Genomic DNA, 27,202 nt, shown 5'->3' with positions numbered 1-27,202 from the left:
GGAGGCCACTAAACCAAATCTTGCTTAAGGGGACACTACTTGCGATGAGAAGGCCTCTCTCTCATGATTCCATGCCTGTTCTTCCATCACTTATTCAAATGTATCAAATAAAACATCCCATTAAGCATCCTAGACAATCTCTCTCTCTCTCTCTCTCTCTCTCTCTCTCTCTCTCTCTCTCTCTCTCTCTCTCTCTCTCTCTCTCTCTCTCTCACACACCCACACACACACACAGCTGCCGAAGAGCGCGCACTTGAGCGTCTTTCTATGGTCCTATCATCCCTCCTTTCTGATGTTCTTTCTATGGTCCTATCATCCCTCCTTTCTGCATGTTCTTTCTATGGTCCTATCATCCCTCATTTCTGCATGTTCTTTCTATGGTCCTATCATCCCTCCTTTCTGCATGTTCTTTCTATGGTAATATCATCCCTTCTGTCTGCATGTTCTTTCTATGGTCCTATCATCCGTCCTTTCTGCATGTTCTTTCTATGGTAATATCATCCCTTCTGTCTGCATGTTCTTTCTATGGTCCTATCATTCCTCCTTTCTGCATGTTCCATTTCCCATTCCTAGATTGTATTAGGCCTTATAACATCTGAACACAGTACATAATTATTGTGGCGATCAGTAGGCCCAATAATGGTTTATTATCAATTAGCAGGTTATTATGGTCAGACGGCCATTGGATAGTTGTATAAATTAGTTTGAACTCTCTCCAAATTGCCTCCACAGGTGAGTGATAGACAGACCGTTGATAGTGTGATCCCTTATTGTCACATAACTATTGTAGGCCTATTGGACACTGTGTTAACTAACCTCTAAACAAGCTTCAATGCCATACAACACTCCTTCTGTGGCCTCCAACTGCTCTTAAACGCTAGTAAAATCAAATGCATGCTTTTCAACCGTTCACTGCCCGCACCCGCCCACCCGACTAGCATCACCACCCTGGACGGTTCTGACCTAGAATATGTGGACAACTATAAATACCTACGTGTCTGGCTAGACTGTAAACTCTCCTTCCAGACTCATATTAAACATCTCCAATCCAAAATCAAACTCAATCAAAATCAATCTTTCTATTTCGCAACAAAGCCTCCTTCACTCACGCCGCCAAACTTACCCTAGAAAAGTCGTTCCTCGACTTCGGCGATGTCATCTACAAAATAGCTTCCAACACTCTACTCAGCAAACTGGATGCAGTTTATCACAGTGCCATCCGTTTTGTTACCAAATCACCTTATACTACCCACCACTGCGACCTGTATGATCTAGTCGGCTGGCCCTCGCTACATATCCGTCGCCAGACCCACTGGCTCCAGGTCATCTATAAGTCTATGCTAGGTAAAGCTCCACCTTATCTCAGCTCACTGGTCACGATAACAACACCCACCCGTAGCACGCGCTTCAGCAGGTATATCTCACAGGTCACCCCAAAGCCAACACCTAATTTGGCTGCCTTTCCTTCCAGTTCTCTGCTGCCAGTGACTGGAACAAATTGCAAAAATCACTGAAGCTGAAGACTTATATTTCCCTCACCAACTTTAAACATCAGCTATCTTTCCCCCTTCTGATGACCAGGTGGCGAATCGCATCTCTGCATGTCTGGCAGACATATCAGTGTGGATGACGGATCACCACCTCAAGCTGAACTTCGGCAAGACGGAGCTGCTCTTCCTCCCGGGGAAGGACTGCCCGTTCCATGATCTCGCCATCACGGTTGACAACTCCATTGTGTCCTCCTCCCAGAGCGCTAAGAACCTTGGCGTGATCCTGGACAACACCCTGTCGTTCTCAACTAACATCAAGGCGGTGGCCCGTTCCTGTAGGTTCATGCTCTACAACATCCGCAGAGTACGACCCTGCCTCACACAGGAAGCGGCACAGGTCCTAATCCAGGCACTTGTCATCTCCCGTCTGGATTACTGCAACTCGCTGTTGGCTGGGCTCCCTGCCTGTGCCATTAAACCCCTACAACTCATCCAGAATGCCGCAGCCCGTCTGGTGTTCAACCTTCCCAAGTTCTCTCACGTCACCCCGCTCCTCCGCTCTCTCCACTGGCTTCCAGTTGAAGCTCGCATCCGCTACAAGACCATGGTGCTTGCCTACGGAGCTGTGAGGGGAACGGCACCTCAGTACCTCCAGGCTCTGATCAGGCCCTACACCCAAATAAGGGCACTGCGTTCATCCACCTCTGGCCTGCTCGCCTCCCTACCACTGAGGAAGTACAGTTCCCGCTCAGCCCAGTCAAAACTGTTCGCTGCTCTGGCTCCCCAATGGTGGAACAAACTCCCTCACGACGCCAGGACAGCGGAGTCAATCACCACCTTCCGGAGACACCTGAAACCCCACCTCTTTAAGGAATACCTAGGATAGGATAAAGTAATCCTTCTCACCCCCCTTAAAATATGTAGATGCACTATTGTAAAGTGGCTGTTCCACTGGATGTCATAAGGTGAATGCACCAATTTGTAAGTCGCTCTGGATAAGAGCGTCTGCTAAATGACTTAAATGTAAATGTAAATCTTAGCAGATTGCTGCAGCTGTACATAGTCCATCTGTAAATAGCCCACCCAATCTACCTACCTCATCCCCATACTGTTTTTAATTACTTTTCTGCTCTTTTGCACACCGGTATCTCTACTTGCACATCATCATCTGCTCATTTATCACTCCAGTGTTAATCTGCTAAATTGCCCAAATTGGCCTATTTATTGCCTACCTCCTCATGCCTTTTGCACACACTGAATATAGACTTTCTCTTTTCTACTGTGTCATTGACTTGTTTATTGTGTTATTGGCTTGTTTATTGTTTGCTCCATGTTACTCCATGTGTAACTCTGTGTTGTTGCCTGTGTCACACTGCTTTACTTTATCTTGGCCAGGTCGCAGTTGTATTCCATTTCATGTTCAATATTCAATCGCATGCAACGAAACCAAGATAATGCACATCCTGTGCCCAGTCCCAAGACAATGTAGTTTAACCAGTTTTTTATATAGCAGTGCTTTGGATAGGGGTCGTTTTTGGGACATGACAAGCTGCAACGTTTTTATTATTTTCCAGACTTGCAGCGACGCACTTCGGTAAATTAATGTAGATGCACTTTGGCTCAAATGGTGTTGGCCACTGAGTGGTCTGAGCCACATGGGGGCGCCAAGACCCTATGATTATCAAAAGGACATTGAGTAGTCGAGACCCATAATTTGAGCACGGAAGTGGTCTGGAGTTGAATTCTTACAAGCGTCTCCTGGCACACCAAAAGCTGAAATATACAAGGACAACAGGAGGTCAGGAAAGGGTAAAGGAGAATTAGCCTAGTGAAAGCAAAATATAACTTGTAATCTTTGGGTCACACTTAACATTACAAGTGATGAACATCCCACAGAAAACTTTGACCATGATTTTAAAAATTAAAACCGTCTTTCCTCCTTTTACTCATTCCCATGTCCTTTCAGTTCAGCTCAATATTTACCCTGGCCATTTTCAATGTTGTGATGTTGCCTCTAGAATTGGAATCTTCCTTCTCTCTCTTTTTGAACTTCTTGGCCTCTTTCTTCTGTTCCCTCTCCTCCCACTCCAGCGGTCCTCCAGCTTCTGCCTCTTCTGTTCCCTCTCCTCCCACTCCAGCGGTCCTCCAGCTTCTGCCTCTTCTGTTCCCTCTCCTCCAGCTTCTGCCTCTTCTGTTCCCTCTCCTCCCACTCCAGCGGTCCTCCAGCTTCTGCCTCTTCTGTTCTCTCTCCTCCCACTCCAGCGGTCCTCCAGCTTCTGCCTCTTCTGTTCTCTCTCCTCCCACTCCAGCGGTCCTCCAGCTGCCTCTTCTGTCCCCTCCAGCTTCTGCCTCTTCTGTTCTCTCTCCTCCCACTCCACCGGTCCTCCAGCTTCTGCCTCTTCTGTTCCCTCTCCTCCCACTCCAGCGGTCCTCCAGCTTCTGCCTCTTCTGTTCTCTCTCCTCCCACTCCAGCGGTCCTCCAGCTTCTGCCTCTTCTGTTCCCTCTCCTCCCAGCGGTCCTCCAGCGGTCCTCCAGCTTCTGCCTCTTCTGTTCCCTCTCCTCCCACTCCAGCGGTCCTCCAGCTTCTGCCTCTTCTGTTCAGCCTTCAGCAGCTTTGCCTGGTTCCTTTGATTCTGCTCCACAAGTGTGATGTCATACGCCCCCTTGTACATCATTCTGTCATCTATGTGCTCCTCTTTGTAATAGGTTATCTTAATCCTCTTCTGGTAGCGATCTTTAACATTTTCGTTCACCCAGCGATTCACCTTCCTTCACTTGATGTTCCCCTTGGGCTCCACACTTCCTTCCTCCTCTCTGAGGTCCTTCCCCTCCTCCTCGTTGACACTCTCCTCCATCTCCTCGGTCTCATCAATGAGGCTGGAGTACTTACTGCCACTGGATTCAGCTTCTTCCTCCTCCTCCTCCTCTCTAACTAGGAAGGGCTTTGGGTTCCTCTTCATCTGGTCAATGTAGTTCCTGCATTAGGTTTTGTAGGTCTCAGCCTTGGCCTGGTGTTCAGCGTCCTTATCCTCCCGGAGGAGCCGCTGCTTGGCCTCTTGGATCTCTTCAAGGGGAATGATCCGTCCCCTGTAGACCACATCTACGTCTACACATTTTCGCTCATCAAACTCAATGTCCAGTACCTCACATTGGGTCTCGGCAGCAGCCATCGTGGCGTCTGGAGCTTGATTGTGCTCTGGATCTTGGCTGGATTCGAGAGTTGGGTCATTCTGGGTCTAGAGCCAACAGTCAGGTGTGAGCTCGACCTGGGGCCTCGGCTTGTAGACAATGAGCCTAGGCATGTGCACAGGCACAGCAGGCTCCCTCTTCTTGTTCTCATTCTGTGCCTTCTCCAAATACATCTCTTCCAAGGTTTTCTCCCACCTCTGTCACCTTTCCTCTCCAACTATTCTCTCCTCCTCTTTCAGCTTCTACTCCCTAAAATCAGATAAGATAAGTCAATTACTTTATTATCCCATGGGGATTTTTGTGTGCAGATCTGTGCATACATTAAAACACATCATAAATCATAGACAGGGACATATCTAAACAATTATAGCTAATAAATACAAGTCTGGTCTTGTCCAGGTTGGTAAGAGTCTCCAGCTGTCTGAGTCTGTCCAACTCCCTCAATCTATCATCCTGCTGTTTCATGGCCAGGTAGGTCTCTCCCTCAGTCATCACAACTGTCTCCCTCCTCAGTCTCTCCTGGTTCAGGGCTTTTGTCCTGATCTCAGTCTGTTTCTGTAATTCTGAGTTTTACATGCTTTATCAACCATCACGATGCTACAACTAGCTACTACTACTACGGTACAGCTGTACTAATACAACTATTGTACTACTGTATTACTACTACTACTGCTACTACTACTATTACTACTTCTCCATCTGCTTCTACATCTGCATTGCTTGCGGTTTGGGGATTTAGGCTGGGTTTCTGTATAGCACTCTGTGACATCGGCTGATGTAAAAAGCGCTTTATAAATATATTTGATTGATTGATACTACTACTACTACTACTACTACTACTACTACTACTACATTTACATTTACATTTAAGTCATTTAGCAGACACTCTTATCCAGAGCGACATACAAATTGGTGCATTCACCTTATGACATCCAGTGGAACAGCCACTTTACAATAGTGCATCTAAATCTTTTAAGGGGGGAGGGGTAGAAGGATTACTTTATCCTATCCTAGGTACTACTACTACTACTACTACTACTACTACTACTACTACTTCTACTAATACTCAGTGGTGGGAAAACTACTCATGTCACGCCCTGGTCAAAGTATTTTGTGTTTATCTTCATTTATTTGGTCAGGCCAGGGTGTGGCATGGGTTTTTGTATGTGGTGTAAATGTATTGGGATTGTAGCTTAGTGGGGTGTTCTAGTTAGGTCTATGGCTGTCTGAAGTGGTTCTCAATCAGAGGCAGGTGTTTATCGTTGTCTCTGATTGGGAACCATATTTAGGCAGCCATATTCTTTGAGTGTTTCGTGGGTGATTGTCCTTAGTGTCTTGATGTCCTTATTCTGTGTTAGTTTACACTAGTATAGGCTGTTTTGGTTTTCGTTACGTTTATTGTTTTGTAGTGTTTGTATTTAGATTCGTGTTATGTTTGTTCATTAAACATGGATCGCAATTTACACGCTGCATTTTGGTCCGACTCTCCTTCACCACAAGAGAACCATTACAGAATCACCCACCACAAACGGACCAAGCAGCGTGTCAACAGGCAGGAGCCACAGGAGAAGCAACAAAGGCAGCAACAGCGGCGCAATGAGGATTGGACATGGGACGATATATTGGATGGCAAGGGTTGCTACACATGGGAGGAGATCCTGGCGGGAAGGGATCGCCTTCCATGGGAACAAGTGGAGGCAGCGAGGAGAGCAGAGGCAGCCGGAGAGAGGAGCCGGCGATATGAGGGAACACGGTTGGCAAGGAAGCCCGAGAGTCAGCCCCAAAACATTTTGTGGGGGCGGCTCACAGGGAGTAGGGCTATGCCTGGTAGGAGACCTGCGCAAACTCCCTGTGCTTACCGGGGGGCTAGAGAGACCAGGCAAGCACCATGTTATGCAGTGGTGCGCACGGTGTCCCCAGTGCGGGTGCATAGCCCAGTGCGGTATATTCCAGCTCCTCGTATCGGCCGGGCTAGAGTGGGCATCGAGCCAGGTAAGGTTGGGCAGGCTCGGTGCTCAAGAGCTCCAGTGCGCCTGCACGGTCCGGTCTATCCAGTACCACCTCCACACCCCAGCCCTCCGGTAGCAGTTCCCCGCACCAGGCTTCCTGTGCGTGTCCTTGGTCTAGTACCACCAGTACCAGCACCACGCATCAGGCCTACAGTGCGCCTCGCCTCTCCAGCGCTGTCGGAGCCTTTCTCCTCTCCTGCGCTGCTGGAGTCTCCCGCCTGTTCAGCGCAGCCAGAGCTGCCAGCCTGCATGGAGCAGCCAGAGCTGCCAGTCGGCATGGAGCAGCCAGAGCTGTCAGTCTACATGGAGCAGCCAGAGCTGCCAGTCTGCATAGAGCAGCCAGAGCTGTCAGTCTGCATGAAGCAGCTAGAGCTGTCAGTCTGCATGAGGCAGCCAGAGCTGCCAGTCTGCAAGGAGCTGCCAGTCTGCAAGGAGCTGTCAGTCTGCAAGGAGCTGTCAGTCTGCAAGGAGCTGTCAGTCTGTAAGGAGCTGTCAGTCTGCAAGGAGCTGCCAGTCTGCATGGAGCCGCCAGAGCTGCCAGTCTGTAAGAAGCCGCCAGAGCTGTCAGCCTACATGGAGCAGCCAGAGCCGCCAGTCAGCGTGGAGCAGCCAGAGCCGCCAGTCAGCATGGAGCAGCCAGATCTTTCAGTCTGCCAGGATCCGCCAGTCAGCCAGACTCTTCCAGATCTGCCAGTCAGCCAGGAACCGCCAGTCAGCCAGACTCTTTTATATCTGCCAGTCAACCAGACTCTTCCAGATCCACCAGTCAACCAGACTCTTCCAGATCCGCCAGTCAGCCGGGATCTGCCAGATCCGCCAGTCAGCCAGGATCTGCCAGTCAGCCAGGATCTGCCAGATCTGCCAGTCAGCCGGGATCTGCCAGTCAGCCAGGATCTGCAAGTCAGCCACCAGCCAGCCAGGATCTGGTAGATCCATCAACCTGCCTGAGCTTCCTCTCTCTCCTGAGCTTCCTCTCTCTCCTGAGCTTCCTCTCTCTCCTGAGCTTCCTTTCACTCCCGAGCTTCCTCTCACTCCTGAGCTTCCTCTCACTCCCGAGCTTCCTCTCACTCCCGAGCTTCCCCTCAGTCCCGAGCTGCCTCAGTCCCGAGCTGCCCCTCAGTCCTGATCTGCTCCTGAGTCCAGTGGGGTTCTGGGTGAGGACTACTAGGCCATGGTTGGCGGCGAGGGTGGACTATCCAAGGACGCGAGGAGAGGGGACTAAGACATTGAGTGAGTGGAGTCTACGTCCCGCTCCGGAGCCGCCACCATGGACAGACGCCCACCTGGACCCTCCCTAGTGTTTTGAGGTGCTTTCGGGAGTCCGCACCTTGGGGCGGGGGGGTTCTGTCACGCCCTGGTCTAATTATTTTGTGTTTATCTTCATTTATTTGGTCAGGCCAGGGTGTGGCATGGGTTTTTGTATGTGGTGTGTATGTATTGGGATTGTAGCTTAGTGGGGTGTTCTAGTTAGGTCTATGGCTGTCTGAAGTGGTTCTCAATCAGAGGCAGGTGTTTATCGTTGTCTCTGATTGGGGACCATATTTAGGCTGCCATATTCTTTGAGTGTTTCGTGGGTGATTGTCCTTAGTGTCTTGATGTCATTATTCTGTGTTAGTTTGCACCAGTTTAGGCTGTTTCGCTTTTCGTTACGTTTATTGTTTTGTAGTGTTTGTATTTAGATTCGTGTTATGTTTGTTCATTAAACATGGATCGCAATCTACATGCTGCATTTTGGTCCGACTCTCCTTCACCACAAGAGATCCGTTACAACTCAGTTGTCATACTTCAGTAAAAGTAAAGATAGCTTAATAGAATATTAAAGTCACCCAGCAAAATGCTACTTGAGTAAAAGTCTAAAAGTATCTGATTTTAAATGTACTTAAGTAAAGTGTACTTAAGTAAAGAAAAAGTAGTTTTATCATACTTAAAAGTAAATAAGTAAATGCTATACATCAAAGGCCAACAAAAGGACTGTTTGATGCAGCAGAGTGAAAGTGACAAGAAAGCAAGAGGGGGTGTAGTGAGAGCGAGAGGGAGAGAAATAAGATGAAAGGCACACCACATAGCAGTTGTCTTATTCCCATTTAAAGTAGGTTTTCCTGCAGCAGTGAAAAAGAGAGAAGGAGTGTGTGTTTGTCTATGTAATTTGGGAACTCTTCCCCCGCCTCCTCTTTGCCTATACGGAGGAGAGGAGGACTCACTGACAGAGAGAGAGAGAGAGAGAGAGAGAGAGAGAGAGGGAGATCAGAGGAGACGAGAAGAGAAGAGTACAGTGGGAGAGGAATCAAAACTCAACAAGGGGAGAAACCCAGACATAACAGAAAAGATACAACAGAATGAGAGACGCATAAGACAAGTTACACGAAGAGAAGAGATGAGAGGAGACACATCTGATCAGTAGCTGTTTAGCTGAAGCCAAGTGGGAGTAGTGTGTTTTGTTGAACTAGATTTATCTAGGTATCTTTCCGAGCCCACACACACATACTCGTGATTGTGTTTCCTGCACGTGCCTTCCTCGTGAAGTGTGTGTTGTGCTCAGGACTTTGAGTGTGTGTGAGTGAGAGACCATGTGGCGGTTCGTGACCCTGGTCCTCCTAGTCCATCTGGGGAGCAGTCTGACAGCGGCATGGAGAGCCTCCCAGCCTCGCCTGCAGTTCACCCACTCAGGTAAGACAGAACCCCTCTCTCTCCCATTCACACCCTGCTGCCTCTTTATTAGTGTGCCTCACGTGCTGTATTTTTGTATAGCTCTCCACTCACTTGTGTTATCTATTTGAATGGTATCATCTAGTTCCTTCTATGTCCCTATAACTGCTTCCCTCATACCATTACATAATAAAGGATCAGCTATGTTTGGAAGAGTATGGCAGTTTTGTGTGAAGATTTGTGTGTATGATTGACAGTGTGATTTTGTGTAAAGATGATGTGTGTCGTTGAGAGTGCATATTGTATATTGTAGACCAAAAATCTGTCTTTTAACAGATTTTTGGTCTGTGCTCAGTGAGTACGGATTGATATTTGAGCTGCTCCATCTACTCATATCTGATAATGCAACAATAATAAACCCCAGTTGGGAGTGATAGTCTAATCGTAATGGTCTGTACTCACACCATTAAAACACACCCAGACATCACACAGACTCTGTGAAGTACAAATAACAATCAGATTCAAGGCTGAAAAGGACATGGCCTAGAAAGTACAAAAGGAAATTATGCAGGGAGGAAAGCTAGTATTTCAAAATACTCTCAGGTGGGAATTTTCTCATTAATTTAGTTTAGTCAGAGCTAAAGTGGCTCAACACAGAGAGAGGTTTTATTTTCTGCTTTTTTGATCTGCTGTATTTCAGTGCTTCATTTGTCTGCTTTTGATGATGTGTACTGCCAGATGTGAATTGTGCTTAATACAAGGTGTTTCAAGGTGGTACTGTGGTCCTGTGCGTTAGAGGAAGAAAGAGTGTGTGTGATAAAGGAATTGCTGGGTGTCAGAGATGTGTGGGTGTGTGAATGTGTGCATCTGTGCGTCTTTGTCTGGGCGTACATGCATGCGTGTTTCAATCCGATGCAGACACCGACACACAGACAGTGACTCTCAGAGGGAGTACCATGCGCTGGTCATTTCCCTCCCTACCTCCGATGTACGTCTGATAGCCTGACTGCCTTTTCCTCTGCTCTTCACGGGTCAGGGGCGCCTGATTCCAGATCAGATCCTAGAAGACCACATGTGATGGAGCTGGTTTTTAACCCCACCATGGCTGATTACCCCATCAGCTTGGCTGCCTGGTCCCTCTCTCTCCAACCCTCCTAGCCTTAATGACTCAATTATCCCAGTTATTCAGTCAAACTTCACATCAGCCAGCCAGCCAACACTGGAGTTAGACTGCCTGCCACCCCACTTATAATGACTCAATTATCCCAGTCGCTTGTAGACTCTGGGCCTGATTTCCCAAATGATAAATGACAGCTGGAGATTGGGTTTGTGCCCCCCACACACAAAAGGGGCATTTTACTGCTGCAGATTCAGTAAAATGTATAGTGGCACATACAAAAGGCTAATGAAGCAATCTCAGCGGTTAAGCCATGTGAAAACCGCACACAAGCGGGTTATAATAGAGTTGGGGTTTGATGATGCTTACCGTGTCTGGTTTCCTTTACAGTTCACCTGCTGCTCTTGTGACCTGTGATGGTGTATTATTACCCGGTACAGTGATTGGAGAGGCGGCCATGTTTGAACGTTCATAATCATTTAGATTGATTCGCACACAACATACTGACATAGACTGAGAGTCATTTCATCATCTAGATGATGACACATTCTCCTTTCACCTGAGGGGAGAATTAGTACCCCTCTTCCTTGGTAGCACCCTTGACAACGGCAGACAGTGGCTTTGCAGCCTTGAACTAAAGGTGTGCGGTAATACTCAGACAAGGACTCAGGCAATCTGATTATGATTTATATCTATTTATTCAGAAAGGTGAAAGGGCAAGGTGTCCACTTGTGCCTGGTTGAGTTGTGAAAGAATCCAGATGTCGGGGAGTGTGTGTTTGTCCGTTTCCCAGACATCTCCAGTCCTGCCTTTCTAATTGCACAGTAATTGGTGAAGTGATAACCCCATTTCCACAGGAAATGTGCCCCGGTTTCCTCATCTCTCTAGTGGCGCACCGAACTAAGTCTTCCTCCTGGGAACTGTGAGCCAGACAACTCAGCTAAGGGGCTCCCCATGTAGAGACACAGACAGCCTAACTCAGTCACACAAACACACAGACAGACAGACACTCACACCCACACACACACTTTCTCACTTACGCACAGGGGTGGGGGAGGGTGGCGTCATAAAAATAAATATCATAAATACCAATAATTGTAGTAACCCTGTGTTTATAAACGTAGATATTGACTTTAAGACTTCAGCATGGTTTTGTGGCACAGTGCAGAAGGTTGAGTGTTCACAGACCACAACGGATGAGCTCACTCTCCCTAACTGTGTCATTACACTACGATCAGAGCCGGCTGCAGACAGCGATCAGCTAGGGGAAATCTGATTTTCAACATTTTGATGCTATACTGTATTTATAATTATATCAAATGCATGCCAGGAATTGTCCAGGTCTCTGTGCCAATGCACCACACACAACCAATAAGAAATGCATAGCTGTATACCGATTCCTTTGAGCGCTTGTAATCATGGTTTGCGTTTTCAACACCACAATCAAGTGAAGCATGTCATCTATGTGGACGACTTGGGAGAATGATGATCGGCAGCAGAATGCGCTTCAGTATCAGAAGTAAAAATACAGCCAGACTGGCCTGCTACTGTGCCCTTCTATAATCTGTTCAGAGTCGATCCACAACTGATCCAAATGGAATGAAACACTCAAATAACAGGGCTTTTGCAAGAATTGGCAACTGCTGGACTAATTATTACACGCTAGATCATCTAGATGCAGGCAAAAGTGTGCAAGGTGGTATTGAATATGTCACTGTCACCTCAACCTTTTCGACCTGTGTGCACCTACGTTGTAATCTTTCATTCAGAGGCTAGGTTGTAGCAACCTCATGATGGGTATAAGGAACATTTGAGTATCATGTAGTAGCCTAAACCTATCTCTGTTATATTGAACTGGGTGAATGGAATATGAATGACACTCATCCAATATGCTGTAATAGAAATAAGTCCATGCTCATTAAAAAATAATAGTCCTCGTTCATCTTAAATGGCACTGGATCAGCTATACCATATTGCAGATAGAGTGTTGCTTACATCAATGTAATTCTGTAAATATATACAGTACCAGTCCAAAGTATGGACACACCTACTCATTTAAGGGTTTTTCTTTATTTTTACTATTTTCTACATTGTGGAATAATAGTGAAGACATCAAAACTATTAAATAGAATCTCCCCAAATACAGGTGTGCCAAACTTGTAGCGTCATACCCAAGAAGACTCAAGGCTGAAATCGCTGCCAAAGGTGCTTCAACAAAGTACTGAGTAAAGGTTCTGAATATTTACAGTACCAGTCAAAAGTTTGGACATACCTACTCATTCAAGGGTTTTTCTTTATTTGAACTATGTCCTACATTGTAGAATAAAACTCTGAAATAACACATATGAAATCATGTAGGAACCAAAAAAAGTGTTCAACAAATCAAGATATATTTTAGATTTTAGATTCTTCAAAGTAGCCACTGCTTGCCTTGATGACAGCTTGGCACACTCTTGGCATTCTCTCAACCAGCTTCATGAGGAATGCTTTTCCAACAGTCTTGAAGGAGTTCCCACATATGTTATTGATTGATTGACTATGACCTTTCAAAACACCCAGCACTCTTCAGCCATTCCTGAACCTGTAACCAAAAACAAGCTACATATGGACAGTATCAAAACAAATTATCTAATGATTCTGTCTCTTCACAGCAAAATCTGCAGAGCTGGGATGGTTGTATCCCCCATATATACAACATTCTATTGGTTGCAAGAATGTTATATAATAATTTAAATTGGAAAATTCTATGTTTTGAATCCAGCCTGACAGCTATTTCTCTATCTTGTGGACTTATATTGAAAATTGGTGCAGATTCGTATGATTTTATGTGTGGTATGATTACTATAGTCTATTGCAGATCTGGACAAACAATCCACCTACCACTATTGTCACTATGAATAGATGAGTGTAGTACGTAAGATGTAAGATGTATAAATTGAAGGTATAAGCAGAAGTGTTTATTAGTTTACTCCAATAGTGGGATCGGCGGAAGGGTTTGCGGGGAATAATAATAAAGGTATATTCTTTTAAAAAGTACGTATGTCTATATAGGTATGTGTATGTATATATGTGTATATGTATGCATGCGTGTATGGATATATATTTTTACCCCAAAAATATATGTGGGATTGGAAATGATGCAGACAATTACATTGATGGAACCAATATTCTTTCCACAATATTAAGCTGATCGACCCCTAAAAAAATAATAAATAAATAAAATATTTTTTTAAATACAAAGGTGTAGTACGTAAGGGAACTACCAAAACACCTTGATAGAGGAGGTGCATGCAAGTAGATGAGGAAAGTTGGCTATATGGGATACATTATATAGTCAAATCAGCAAAATGGAGAATGTAAATCAAGGAAAAAACACACTACCCTTCCCTGTGCACAATAAAAAACACACAACCCACCCCAAAGCAAAAGAAAAGTTTGTCAACCCTCACCTATATTGGACCAGCCCACCCCAGTAAATGTAGAACTGTCCCTCAGTACCAGTCTGAGGAAAAGAGCCAGCTGTCCAAAAAATGACTCTAACCACAGTGTGTTTTCACGTTTGTCTCTGTGTGTGTCTGTAATTGCGCTTGTCTGTGTGTGTGCTTGTTGTGTGCGTGTCTGTGTCTCCTGATGCAGGAATGTTCTTAGCTGTGTCACACGCCATACATTTGCCCTAATCACATATACGCCCATCAGTGGCTCCCATGACTGAGGTTCTCTAATGTCAACTGTCTTGGGTCCTCCTGGTGCCAAGCTAACTCACGGTCACTCCCGTCCTCCTGGTGCCATGCTAACTCACGGTCACTCCCGTCCTCCTGGTGCCAAGCTAACTCACGGTCACTCCCGTCCTCCTGGTGCCAAGCTAACTCACGGTCACTCCCGTCCTCCTGGTGCCAAGCTAACTCACGGTCACTCCCGTCCTCCTGGTGCCAAGCTAACTCACGGTCACTCCTGTCCTCCTGGTGCCATGCTAACTCACGGTCACTCCCGTCCTCCTGGTGCCAAGCTAACTCACGGTCACTCCCGTCCTCCTGGTGCCAAGCTAACTCACGGTCACTCCCGTGCTCCTGGTGCCAAGCTAACTCACGGTCACTCCCGTCCTTGCTGTCTCCTTCAGCTTGTCTGAGGATGTCTGCACTCTGCAGTAGAGGTCTTCCCAGATCGAACCCGAATACCCAAGACCCGACGTACCACCAGAGCGGCTGATAGACCTGAATGGACCCAACCACGGCTCTGCATAGCTTATAGCATATTTATTTAATGCTAATAAGGTGAATTTATTGACTTACAGAAGGCCTAGCCAACATATAAAGACATATTTCTTCATCAGAAGAGCAACTTGTGTAAGGGTCCTGTGTGTAGCTATGTAGAGAGTCAGGCGCAGGACAGCAGATATGAGTAATCAACGTACTTTACTCAAAATATACGAAATACAAATCAATATAGCGAGCCCACAATAACGGACCGATGTACAACGAACAATCACTCACAAACAAACATGGGGAATAGAGGGTTAAATAATAAACAAGTAACTGGGTGAGTGAAATCAGGTGTGTAAGACAGACAAAACAAATGGAAAATGAAAAATGGATCGGCGGTGGCTAGAAGGTCGGTGACGTCGACTGCCGAACTCCGCCCGAACAAGGAGAGGGACCGACTTCGGCGGAAGTCGTGACAGTATCCCCACCTTGACACGCCGCTCCAGCAGCGACGACCCGGAGGACGAGGTGCAGGGCGATCCGGATGGATACAGTGGAACTCCCGCAGCAACAAAGGGTCCAAGACGTCCTCCACCGGCACCCAGCATCTCTCCTCCGGACCGTAACCCTCCCACTCCACGAGGTACTGAAGGCCCCTCGCCCGACGCCTTGAGTCCAGTATGGCTCGAGTCCAGGATGGCTCGAACAGCAAATGCCAGGGCCCCCTCGAGGGGGCAGAGGAACCTCCTGCACCTCAGACTCCTGGAGTAGACCGCCACCACTGGCCTGAGGAGAGACACATGGAACAAGGGATTAATACGGTAATCTGGGGGAAGATGTAAACTGTTGCATATCTCATACAGTCTCCTCAGGACATTAAATGGCCCCACAAACCGCGGGCCCAGCTTCCGGCAAGGCAGATAGAGGGGCAGGTTTCGGGTCGAGAGCCAGACCCGGTCCCCCAGTGCAAACACCAGGGCCTCGCTGCGGTGGCGGTTGGCGCTCACCTTTTGCCGCCTCACAGCCCGTTGTAGGTGCACATGGGTGGCGTCCCAGGTCGCTTAAACCATTCGTCCACCGCAGGAGCTTCGATCTGGCTCTGATGCCAAGGTTCCAGAACCGGCTGATACCCCAGTACGCACTGGAAAGGAGAGAGGTTAGTGGAGGAGTGTCGGAGTGAGTTTTGGGCCATCTCTGCCCATTGGATGAACGCCGCCCACTCCCCCGGCCGGTCCTGGCAATGTGACCTCAGAAATAATACCCACATCCTGGTTTACTCTCTCCACCTGCCCGTTACTCTCGGGGTGAAAACTTGAGGGGAGGCCGGCCCGAGACCCCCAGACGTTCCATGAACGTTCTCCAGACCCTGATCAGAAACTATGTACTCATGCACCCCGTAGTGCTGGAATACGTGTGTGAACAGGGCCTCCGCAGTCTGTAGGGCCGTAGGGAGAACGGGCAAAGGGTGGAGATGGCAGGACTTAGAAAACCGATCCACAATGACCAGGATCGTGGTGTTGCCCTGTGAGGGAGGAAGATCTGGCAGGAAGTCCACCGACAGGTGCGACCACAGCCATTGTGGAATGGGTAGGGGTTGTAACTTCCCTCTGGGCAGGTGCCTGGGAGCCTTGCACTGGGCGCACACCAAGCAGGAGGAAACATAAACCCTCACGTCCTTGGTCAAGGTGGCCACCAGTACTTCCCACTAAGGCAACGCACCGTCCGACCGATGCCAGGATGACCAGAGGAGGGTGATGTGTGGGCCCAATAGATCAAACGGTCGCGGACAGTGGACGGAACGTACAGGCACCCAGCTGGACACTGGGGGGGAGTGGGCTCTGTGCGTAACGCCCGCTTGATGTCCGCGTCCAGCTCCCACACCACCGGTGCCACCAGGCAAGAGGCCGGAAGAATGGGATTGTGATCCATGGACCGCTCCTCTATGTCATACATCCGGGACAGTGCATATGCCTTAGCGTTCTGGGAACCTGGTCTGTAGAACAGAGTGAAAACAAAACGGGTACAGAACATGGCCCACCTTGCCTGGCGAGGGTTCAGTCTCCTCACCGCCCGGAGGTACTCCAGAGTGCTGTGGTCAGTCCAGATGAGAAAAGGGTGTTTAGCCCTCTCAAACCAATGTCTCCACACCTTCAAAGCCTTGACAACAGCCAACAGCTCCTGGTCCCACACATCATAGTTTTGCTCCGCCGGGCTGAGCCTCTTCGAAAAGAAAGCACAGGGGCGGAGCTTTGGTGGCATGCCTGAGCACTGAGAGAGCATGGCTCCGATCCCAGCCTCGGATGCGTCCACCTCCACTATGATTGCCAAAGAGTGATCCGGATGAGCAGCACGGGAGCTGAGGTAAACAGGGCCTTCAGGTGACCAGAGGCCCTGTCCGCCCCACCCAACCACTGCAGCCGCACCGGTTCCCCTTTCAGCAGTGAGGTAATGGGAGCTGCTACCTGACCAAAACCCAGGATAAACCTCTGGTTTGGCAAACCGTAGAAACCGCTACACTTCCTTTACCGTGGTGGGAGTCGACCAATTACACACGGCTGAAATGCGGTCACTCTCCATCTCCACCCCTGAAGTGGAAATGCGGTACCCTAGGAAGGAGATGGACTGTTGGAAGAACAGACATTTCTCAGCCTTGACGTACAGGTCATGCTCCAACAGTCGACCAAGCACCCTGCACACCAGGAACACATGCACGGTGCGTGTAGTGGAGTATATCAGAATATTGTCAATATACACCACTACACCCTGCCGGTACAGATCCCAGAAAATCTCGTCAACAAAGGCCGGGAAAAATGATGGAGCATTCATCAACCCGTACGTTATGACGAGGTACTCATAGTGCCCTGAGGTGGTACTAAATGCCGTCTTCCACTCGTCCCCCTCCTGGATACGCACCAGGTTGTAAGCGCTCCTGAGATCCAATTTTGAAGAAGTGCGCCCCGTGCATTGACTTGATCGTACTGGCGATGAGAGGCAGCGAGTAGCTGTACCTCACAGTGATCTGATTGATACCCTGATAGTCAATACACAGGTGCAGACCTCCATCCTTGTTCTTCACAAAAAAGAAACTTGAGGAGGCAGGTGAAGTGGAGGGCCGAATGTATCCCTGTCCCAGAGATTTGGAGACATATGTTTCCATAGCCGCCGTCTCCTCCTGTGACAGGGGATACACGTGACTCCTGGGAAGTGCTGCGTCTACCAGGAGATTTATTGCACAATCCCCCCGTCAATGGGGCGGTAATTGAATCGCCATCTTCTTACAGAAGGCGAGAGCCAAATCGGAATATTCTGAGGGGATGCGCACGGTGGAGACCTGGTCTGGACTTTCCACCATATTCGCACCAATGAAAACCCCTACACACCTCCCTGAGCACTCTCGTGACTGCCCTCTGTTGCCACGAAATAGTGGGGTCATGACAGGCCACCCAGGGTAGGCCCAGCACCACGGGAAACGTAGGAGAATCAATAAGGAAGAGACTGATTCTCTCCTTGTGACCCTTCTGCGTAACCATCTAGTGGAATGGTGACTTCCCTAATCAGTCCTGACCCTAATGGTTGACTATCCTCTAAATATACAAAATACAAAGCAATACAGCGAGCCCACAATAACGGACCGATGTACAACAAACAATCACTCACAAACAAACATCGGGAACAGAGGGTTAAATAATAAACAAGTAATTGGGTGAGTGAAATCAGGTGTGTAAGACAAAGACAAAACAAATGGAAGGTAGAAGGTTGGTGACGTCGACCGCCAAACGCCACCCGAACAAGGAGAGGGACCGATTTCGGAGGAAGTCGTGACAACTTTGCTGACTCTCTTGGGAGTCAGGTCCGGATCTAGGCCTGGTTGTCGTCGGGTCCATTTGGGTTCGGGTGTGATTGTCCTCCAGTCCTTTCGGGTCCAGGACCAAAATGTTGGACCTGAGAAGACCTCTACTCTGCTGTCTTTACAAACACGTTGAGTCTAACCGGACTGAAAATACTGTACATGGCTGTACAGAGTTTAGACACATTTAGAAGAAAAAACTTGTTTGTGATCTCGGATTTTGACTAGTTTTGGGGGGATTTTTAACTAAGCCGACTGAATTTAACAATGTACCTTACATTAACAGTTGAGCAGTTAGCAAACTAGTGCATGAAGATAATGGACTTACTCCAGTAGATGTGCTGAGTTTTGGTGTTAGCTGCCGAGGTCAGTCAGTGAAACACTGCCAGTACTAATCCTTCTGAGGGGCTGCTGGTGAGGGCAGGTCTGGAACCCCCACTGGGTCGACACGGTCATTGCTGTCAAGGCAAATGCCCCAGAGGAAGGATCGGCCGGCCCAGTGGTGTGGGTGGGTGCAGCTGGTGTGTTGGGAGTAAGTCAGGAGAGTGGCAGTAAGAATGTGCGTGTCTGTGTGTGTCTGTGTGTGTGGTGTGCGTGTATGTGTGTGAGTGTATGTGTGTTGGTGTGGAGACTACATGTCAGTTTCTATAAGGGGGATTTGTGCTTGGAAGAGGCAGGAATGTGTTTTCTGTCACCCTGAATAAGAAGTATTCATCATATACTCAGAATGATAGGTGCTCTGGCCATTGGTTCTATAGTCCAGTGTGTGTGTATAAGTATGCAGTATATACATACACTGAGTGTACAAAACATTAAGGACACCTGCTCTTTCCATGACAGATTGACCAGGTGAATCCAGGTGAAAGCTATGATCCCTTATTGATGTCACTTGTTAAATCCATTTCAATCTGTGTAGATGAAGGAGAGCATATGTTTAAGCCTTGAGACAGTTGAGACATGGATTGTGTATGTGTGCCATTCAGAGGGTGAATGGGCAAGACAAAAGATTGAAGTGCCTTTGAACGGGATATGGTAGTTGGTGTCAGGCGCACTGGTTTGTGTCAAGAACTGCAACGCTGCTGGGTTTTTCATGCTCAGCAGTTTCCAGTGTGTATCAAGAATGGTTTACCACCCAAAGGACATCCAGCCAACTTGACACAACTGTTGGAAGCATAGGCAACAACATGGGCCAGCATCCCTGTGGAACGCTTTCGATACCTTGTAGAGTCCATGCCCTAACGAATTGAGTCTGGAAGGAGTTCTTAACGCTTTGTACACTCAGTGTACAGTATACACTCAATGACCAGTTTATTAGGAACACCACACTGTTCAAGAACATGGTTTGCTCCTACAGACAGCGAGTCACAGTCGTGGCTTGCTATATAAAGCAGGCAGACAGGCATGGAGGCATTCAGTTACTGTTAGAAAACCCAGCCAGTCAGCGGCAGTGCTGTGGTAGGCAACAGCTCGTTGATGAAGAATGGCAAGAATCGTACAAGCTAACAGGTGGGCCACAAACTGGCAAATAAGATGGTTATACTCTTATCAAGGAATTTGATGGTGATATTTGGGACGTGTAACTCAACAAGTTTGCCAACAACCAAGAGTGTGTGTGTGCCAGTTTGTCAATCTTACTCTCAGTCCTCCCGATATCCTTAAAATAAATCTTTGCTACCTCTTTCGCCCAAAAAATGAAACTGATTCAATGAACTCCAAATGGCACTTTATTTGATTTTAGTATTTTCCCTCAATAACAGGCCGTCTGCTCCAAATTAACTCCATTTGATTTTTTTTTCTCTTTCATGCCTTTTCCCCATCAATTTATCCTCTTCTCATCGCTGTGTCGTTTCCTCCACACTCGTCATGTCTCATTTCTCAGTCTGTCAGTTTCATCACAATGGCATCAGTCTAATCTCACTGTTCCAGTTTTACCACCAGACAATGTCTGTCATTAAGTCTCCATCTTCTCCAAACCCTCCTCCTTCTATCTTCTATCAAACACATATGCGAGCTAAGCTTGAGCTAGGCTTTCCTAAAGGGAAACAGATACTTCTATGTGTGAGGACAGTTAGACGAATGTAAATGAATCCATCCTCAAAATTCCTTCCTATGTGATCTCAAAGCTTATAGACATCTGCTGTATGTTAGTGTAGATCAGTTTGTGTGAGAGATGTGTGGTTTCACAATAAGAGTAGACTGATAGAAGTGGCGATTGTCATTCTCTGCTAATCGCTACTCTTAGCTATCCAGCTATCGGATCTATCTTGTACAGCCTCTATCATAGCTGTCATTGTATCCCTGTTGTAATCACCCACTATCGTCTTATCTGTCTGGAGATGTACTAGTTACTTTTCTCTGACGGACTTGGACTTTGACTTTGCCCGATAAGAGTGCTTGAGAAATGAATTGATGAATGTGTCATGTTTGTCATTTATTGTCATGTCTTGTCCCTGTGCTCCCCATGCTATTCGTTTCCCTCTGCTGGTCTTGTTTGGTTCTATCCCTCTCTCTCCCCCTCCCTCTCTCACTCTCTCGCTCTCTCTTCTCTCTGTCGTTCCGTTCCTGCTCCCAGCTGTTCCTATTCCCCTAATCATCATTTAGTCTTCCCACACCTGTTCCCGATCCTTTCCCCTGATTAGATTCCCTATTTATTCCTTTGTAATCCGTTCCTGTTCCGTCGGTTCCTTATATTGTATATTCCATGCTGTGATTGCGTTTCGCCCTGTCCTGTCGTGTTTTTTGCCGTGATTGTGTATCACCCTGTTCTGTCGTGTTTTGTGCCTTCATCAGACGCTGCGTGTGAGCAGGTGTCTCAGTCGACTACGGCCTGCGCCTACCCAGCGACCTGCAGTCTGTGGCCGCTTCTCCAGTTGTTTTCCCCTCTACAAATCTAGAGGATGTCAGTTATTCCGTTTTGAACATTATTAAACTCTGCTTCTGTTAAGTCGCTTTTGGGTCCTCTTTTACCAGCATGACAGAAGGAACCGACCAAGGAATGGACCCAGCGACTTCAGACGCTCGTTACACTGCCGTCGAGTTCCAAGGAGCCATGCTCGGCAGACACGAGCAGGAATTGTCTGCTGCTCGCCATGCCGTGGAGAACCTGGCCGCTCAGGTTTCCGACCTCTCTGGACAGTTCCAGAGTCTACGTCTCGTGCCACCTGTTACTCCCTGGCCTGCCGAGCCTCCAGAACCCAGGGTTAATAACCCACCTTGCTACTCCGGGCAGCCCACTGAGTGCCGCTCCTTTCTCACGCAGTGTGAGATTGTGTTCTCTCTCCAACCCCACACATACTCTAGAGAGAGAGCTCGGGTTGCTTACGTCATTTCACTCCTTACTGGCCGGGCTCGAGAATGGGGCACAGCTATCTGGGAGGCAAGGGCTGATTGCTCTAACAGATTCCAGAACTTTAAAGAGGAGATGATTCGGGTTTTTGACCGTTCAGTTTTTGGTGAGGAGGCTTCTAGGGCCCTGGCTTCCTTATGCCAAGGTGAACGGTCCATAACGGATTATTCCATTGAGTTTCGCACTCTTGCTGCCTCTAGTGAGTGGAACGAGCCGGCGCTGCTCGCTCGTTTTCTGGAGGGACTCCACGCAGCGGTTAAGGATGAGATTCTTTCCCGGGAGGTTCCTTCAGATGTGGACTCTTTGATTGCTCTCGCCATCCGCATAGAACGACGGGTAGATCTTCGTCACCGGGCTCGTGGAAGAGAGCTCGCATCAACGGTGTTTCCCTGCTCCGCATCGCAACCATCTCCCTCCTCTGGCTTTGAGACTGAGCCCATGCAGCTGGGAGGGATTCGCATCTCGAATAAGGAGAGGGAACAGAGGATCACCAACCGCCTGTGCCTCTATTGCGGAGTTGCTGGACATTTTGTTATTTCATGTCCAGTAAGAGGCCAGAGCCCATCAGTAAGCGGAGGGCTACTGGTGAGCGCTACTACTCAGGTCCCTTCATCTAGATCTTGTACTACTATGTCGGTCCATCTACGCTGGACCGGTTCGGGTGCTACATGCAGTGCTTTGATTGACTCTGGGGCTGAGGGTTGTTTCATGGACGAAGCATGGGCTCGGAAACATAACATTCCTTTCAGACCGTTAGACAGGCCTACGCCCATGTTTGCCTTAGATGGTAGTCATCTTCCCAGTATCAAGTTTGAGACACTACCTTTAACTCTCACAGTATCTGGTAACCACAGTGAGACTATGTCTTTTTGATTTTCCGTTCACCGTTTACACCTGTTGTTTTGGGTCACCCCTGGCTTGTATGTCATAATCCTTCTATTAATTGGTCTAGTAATTCTATCCTATCCTGGAACGTTTCTTGTCATGTGAAGTGTTTAATGTCTGCCATCCCTCCCATTTCTTCTGTCCCTACTTCTCAGGAGGAACCTGGCGATTTGACAGGAGTGCCGGAGGAATATCATGATCTGCGCACGGTCTTCAGTCGGTCCCGAGCCAACTCCCTTCCTCCTCACCGGTCGTATGATTGTAGTATTGATCTCCTTCCGGGGACCACTCCTCCTCGAGGTAGACTATACTCTCTGTCGGCTCCCGAACGTAAGGCTCTCGAGGATTATTTGTCTGTGTCTCTTGACGCCGGCACCATAGTGCCTTCTTCCTCTCCGGCCGGGGCGGGGTTCTTTTTGTTAAGAAGAAGGACGGTACTCTGCGCCCCTGCGTGATTATCGAGGGCTGAATGACATAACGGTTAAGAATCGTTATCCGCTTCCCCTTATGTCATCAGCCTTCGAGATTCTGCAGGGAGCCAGGTGCTTTACTAAGTTGGACCTTCGTAACGCTTACCATCTCGTGCGCATCAGAGAGGGGGACGAGTGGAAAACGGCGTTTAATACTCCGTTAGGGCATTTTGAGTACCGGGTTCTGCCGTTCGGTCTCGCCAATGCGCCAGCTGTTTTTCAGGCATTAGTTAATGATGTTCTGAGAGACATGCTGAACATTTTTGTTTTTGTCTATCTTGACGATATCCTGATTTTTTCTCCGTCACTCGAGATTCATGTTCAGCACGTTCGACGTGTTCTACAGCGCCTTTTAGAGAATTGTCTCTACGTAAAGGCTGAGAAGTGCTCTTTTCATGTCTCCTCCGTTACTTTTCTCGGTTCTGTTATTTCCGCTGAAGGCATTCAGATGGATTCCGCTAAGGTCCAAGCTGTCAGTGATTGGCCCGTTCCAAGGTCACGTGTCGAGTTGCAGCGCTTTTAGGTTTCGCTAATTTCTATCGGCGTTTCATTCGTAATTTCGGTCAAGTTGCTGCCCCTCTCACAGCTCTTACTTCTGTCAAGACGTGTTTTAAGTGGTCCGGTTCCGCCCAGGGAGCTTTTGATCTTCTAAAAGAACGTTTTACGTCCGCTCCTATCCTCGTTACTCCTGACGTCACTAGACAATTCATTGTCGAGGTTGACGCTTCAGAGGTAGGCGTGGGAGCCATTCTATCCCAGCGCTTCCAGTCTGACGATAAGGTTCATCCTTGCGCTTATTTTTCTCATCGCCTGTCGCCATCTGAGCGCAACTATGATGTGGGTAACCGTGAACTGCTCGCCATCCGCTTAGCCCTAGGCGAATGGCGACAGTGGTTGGAGGGGGCGACCGTTCCTTTTGTCGTTTGGACAGACCATAAGAACCTTGAGTACATCCGTTCTGCCAAACGACTTAATGCCCGTCAAGCCCGTTGGGCGTTGTTTTTCGCTCGTTTCGAGTTTGTGATTTCTTACCGTCCGGGTAGCAAGAACACCAAGCCTGATGCCTTATCCCGTCTGTTTAGTTCTTCTGTGGCTTCTACTGATCCCGAGGGGATTCTTCCTTATGGGCGTGTTGTCGGGTTAACAGTCTGGGGAATTGAAAGACAGGTTAAGCAAGCACTCACGCACACTGCGTCGCCGCGCGCTTGTCCTAGTAACCTCCTTTTCGTTCCTGTTTCCACTCGTCTGGCTGTTCTTCAGTGGGCTCACTCTGCCAAGTTAGCGGGTCATCCCGGTGTTCGAGGCACTCTTGCGTCTATTCGCCAGCGCTTTTGGTGGCCGACTCAGGAGCGTGACACGCGCCGTTTCGTGGCTGCCTGTTCGGACTGCGCGCAGACTAAGTCGGGTAACTCTCCTCCTGCCGGTCGTCTCAGACCGCTCCCCATTCCTTCTCGACCATGGTCTCACATTGCCTTAGACTTCATTACCGGTCTGCCTTTGTCTGCGGGGAAGACTGTGATTCTGACGGTTGTCGATAGGTTCTCTAAGGCGGCACATTTCATTCCCCTCGCTAAACTTCCTTCCGCTAAGGAGACGGCACAAATCATTATTGAGAATGTATTCAGAATTCATGGCCTCCCGTTAGACGCCGTTTCAGACAGAGGTCCGCAATTCACGTCACAGTTTTGGAGGGAGTTCTGTCGTTTGATTGGTGCGTCCGTCAGTCTCTCTTCCGGGTTTCATCCCCAGTCTAACGGTCAAGCAGAGAGGGCCAATCAGACGATTGGTCGCATACTACGCAGCCTTTCTTTCAGAAACCCTGCGTCTTGGGCAGAACAGCTCCCTGGGCAGAATACGCTCACAATTCGCTTCCTTCGTCTGCTACCGGGTTATCTCCGTTTCAGAGTAGTCTGGGTTACCAGCCTCCTCTGTTCTCATCCCAGCTTGCCGAGTCCAGCGTTCCCTCCGCTCAAGCGTTTGTCCAACGTTGTGAGCGCACCTGGAGGAGGGTGAGGTCTGCACTTTGCCGTTACAGGGCACAGACGGTGAGAGCCGCCAATAAACGCAGGATTAAGAGTCCAAGGTATTGTTGCGGCCAGAGAGTGTGGCTTTCCACTCGCAACCTTCCTCTTACGACAGCTTCTCGTAAGTTGACTCCGCGGTTCATTGGTCCGTTCCGTGTCTCCCAGGTCGTCAATCCTGTCGCTGTGCGACTGCTTCTTCCGCGACATCTTCGTCGCGTCCATCCTGTCTTCCATGTCTCCTGTGTTAAGCCCTTTCTTCGCACCCCCGTTCGTCTTCCCTCCCCCCCTCCCGTCCTTGTCGAGAGCGCACCTATTTACAAGGTACATAAAATTATGGACATGCGTTCTCGGGGACGGGGTCACCAATACCTAGTGGATTGGGAGGGTTACGGTCCTGAGGAGAGGAGTTGGGTTCCGTCTCGGGACGTGCTGGACCGTTCGCTCATCGATGATTTCCTCCGTTGCCGCCAGGATTCCTCCTCGAGTGCGCCAGGAGGCGCTCGGTGAGTGGGGGGTACTGTCATGTTTGTCATTTATTGTCATGTCTTGTCCCTGTGCTCCCCATGCTATTCGTTTCCCTCTGCTGGTCTTGTTTGGTTCTATCCCTCTCTCTCCCCCTCCCTCTCTCACTCTCTCGCTCTCTCTTCTCTCTGTCGTTCCGTTCCTGCTCCCAGCTGTTCCTATTCCCTAATCATCATTTAGTCTTCCCACACCTGTTCCCGATCCTTTCCCCTGATTAGATTCCCTATTTATTCCTTTGTAATCCGTTCCTGTTCCGTCGGTTCCTTATATTGTATATTCCATGCTGTGATTGCGTTTCGCCCTGTCCTGTCGTGTTTTTTGCCGTGATTGTGTATCACCCTGTTCTGTCGTGTTTTGTGCCTTCATCAGACGCTGCGTGTGAGCAGGTGTCTCAGTCGACTACGGCCTGCGCCTACCCGAAGCGACCTGCAGTCTGTGGCCGCTTCTCCAGTTGTTTTCCCCTCTACAAATCTAGAGGATGTCAGTTATTCCGTTTTGAACATTATTAAACTCTGCTTCTGTTAAGTCGCTTTTGGGTCCTCTTTTACCAGCATGACAGAATGTGTGATAGACACTGTGGGACAGGGTTTGTGCTGTGTCATATTATGTCTGTTTGTGGAATGGAGTTGGACTTATGCAGAGTCCTAGCCACAGAGTACTACAACTCATATGATTGATGGATGCAGCCTAGTACCATTCATTAGCTGGTCTTTGGTGTGTCATCTGAGATATTATAGCTGGTGTGTGACTATGTGTTTTTGATCTCTCTGCCTTTCTATCTGTATATTGTAAACTGTCAATAAATTGTTAGTCCATGCTGTCAAGTTGTATTCGTCATTAGATTACAGATGCAGTATAAATGTAATATTTGATTTTGTACCATATTGTGACTGTACCCTCTGCTGTACCGTGTCCATATTAGGACATCCTCAGTACTGTGCTTCTGATTGTTGTATTCATCTCTGGATTTCTCTCTCTCTCTCTTTCAGAGCTGGTCCAGAATGGCCGTCTCCTGTCCCTGCCCCTGGCGGCGGGGGACATGCACTCTCTGCTGCCAGACGAAGATGGCCGCCGGCTCTACGTGGCCATGAAGGACAACCTGCTGTCCACAAGCCTGGACGACATCACACAGAACCCACACATGGTCAGACTGCCTGGCTCTCTATAGGCTTCTTTCACATAGGGGCTTTTCACACTACAAAGCCCAACCGAGCCTAACCTAACCAAGCTGCACTGAGCTGGCCTAGTGACACATCCACCATAGTTGTTGGAACTTATTTGAAAAAGACAATGTGAAAAGCGATTATCCAAACCACAGTATGGCTCTGGTCTGCATGATAGTGTGAAAAGGGTAATAGATTCAATATAATCACATTAACACATTCATTCATACAGGACAGCTACACTCACCAGTAGGGAAAACTAAGGAAAACCATAACTCAGAAAACCTTGTGAGA

General features: G+C 48.3%; 1 protein-coding gene across 2 annotated transcripts in view; it reads left to right on the top strand.

Moving 5' to 3' along the window:
* Positions 1–8,861: 8,861 nt before the first annotated feature.
* LOC124045055 (semaphorin-3ab-like) overlaps positions 8,862–27,202 on the top strand; it is a 40,393-nt gene continuing 22,052 nt past the window's right edge. The window contains exons 1-2 of one of the 2 annotated variants that reach the window (XM_046364275.1): positions 8,862–9,356; positions 26,735–26,889. In XM_046364275.1, coding sequence (XP_046220231.1) covers positions 9,257–9,356; positions 26,735–26,889 — 255 coding nt within the window. In that variant the 5' untranslated portion in view covers positions 8,862–9,256. The remainder of the gene's footprint in view (positions 9,357–26,734; positions 26,890–27,202) is intronic. The other variant, XM_046364274.1, reaches the window with a different exon arrangement.

Source organism: Oncorhynchus gorbuscha, linkage group LG10, assembly GCF_021184085.1.
Source record: "Oncorhynchus gorbuscha isolate QuinsamMale2020 ecotype Even-year linkage group LG10, OgorEven_v1.0, whole genome shotgun sequence".
Taxonomy (NCBI): domain Eukaryota; kingdom Metazoa; phylum Chordata; class Actinopteri; order Salmoniformes; family Salmonidae; genus Oncorhynchus; species Oncorhynchus gorbuscha.
Note: the sequence above shows the minus strand (reverse complement) of the source record. Positions and strands in the feature narration are given on the sequence as shown.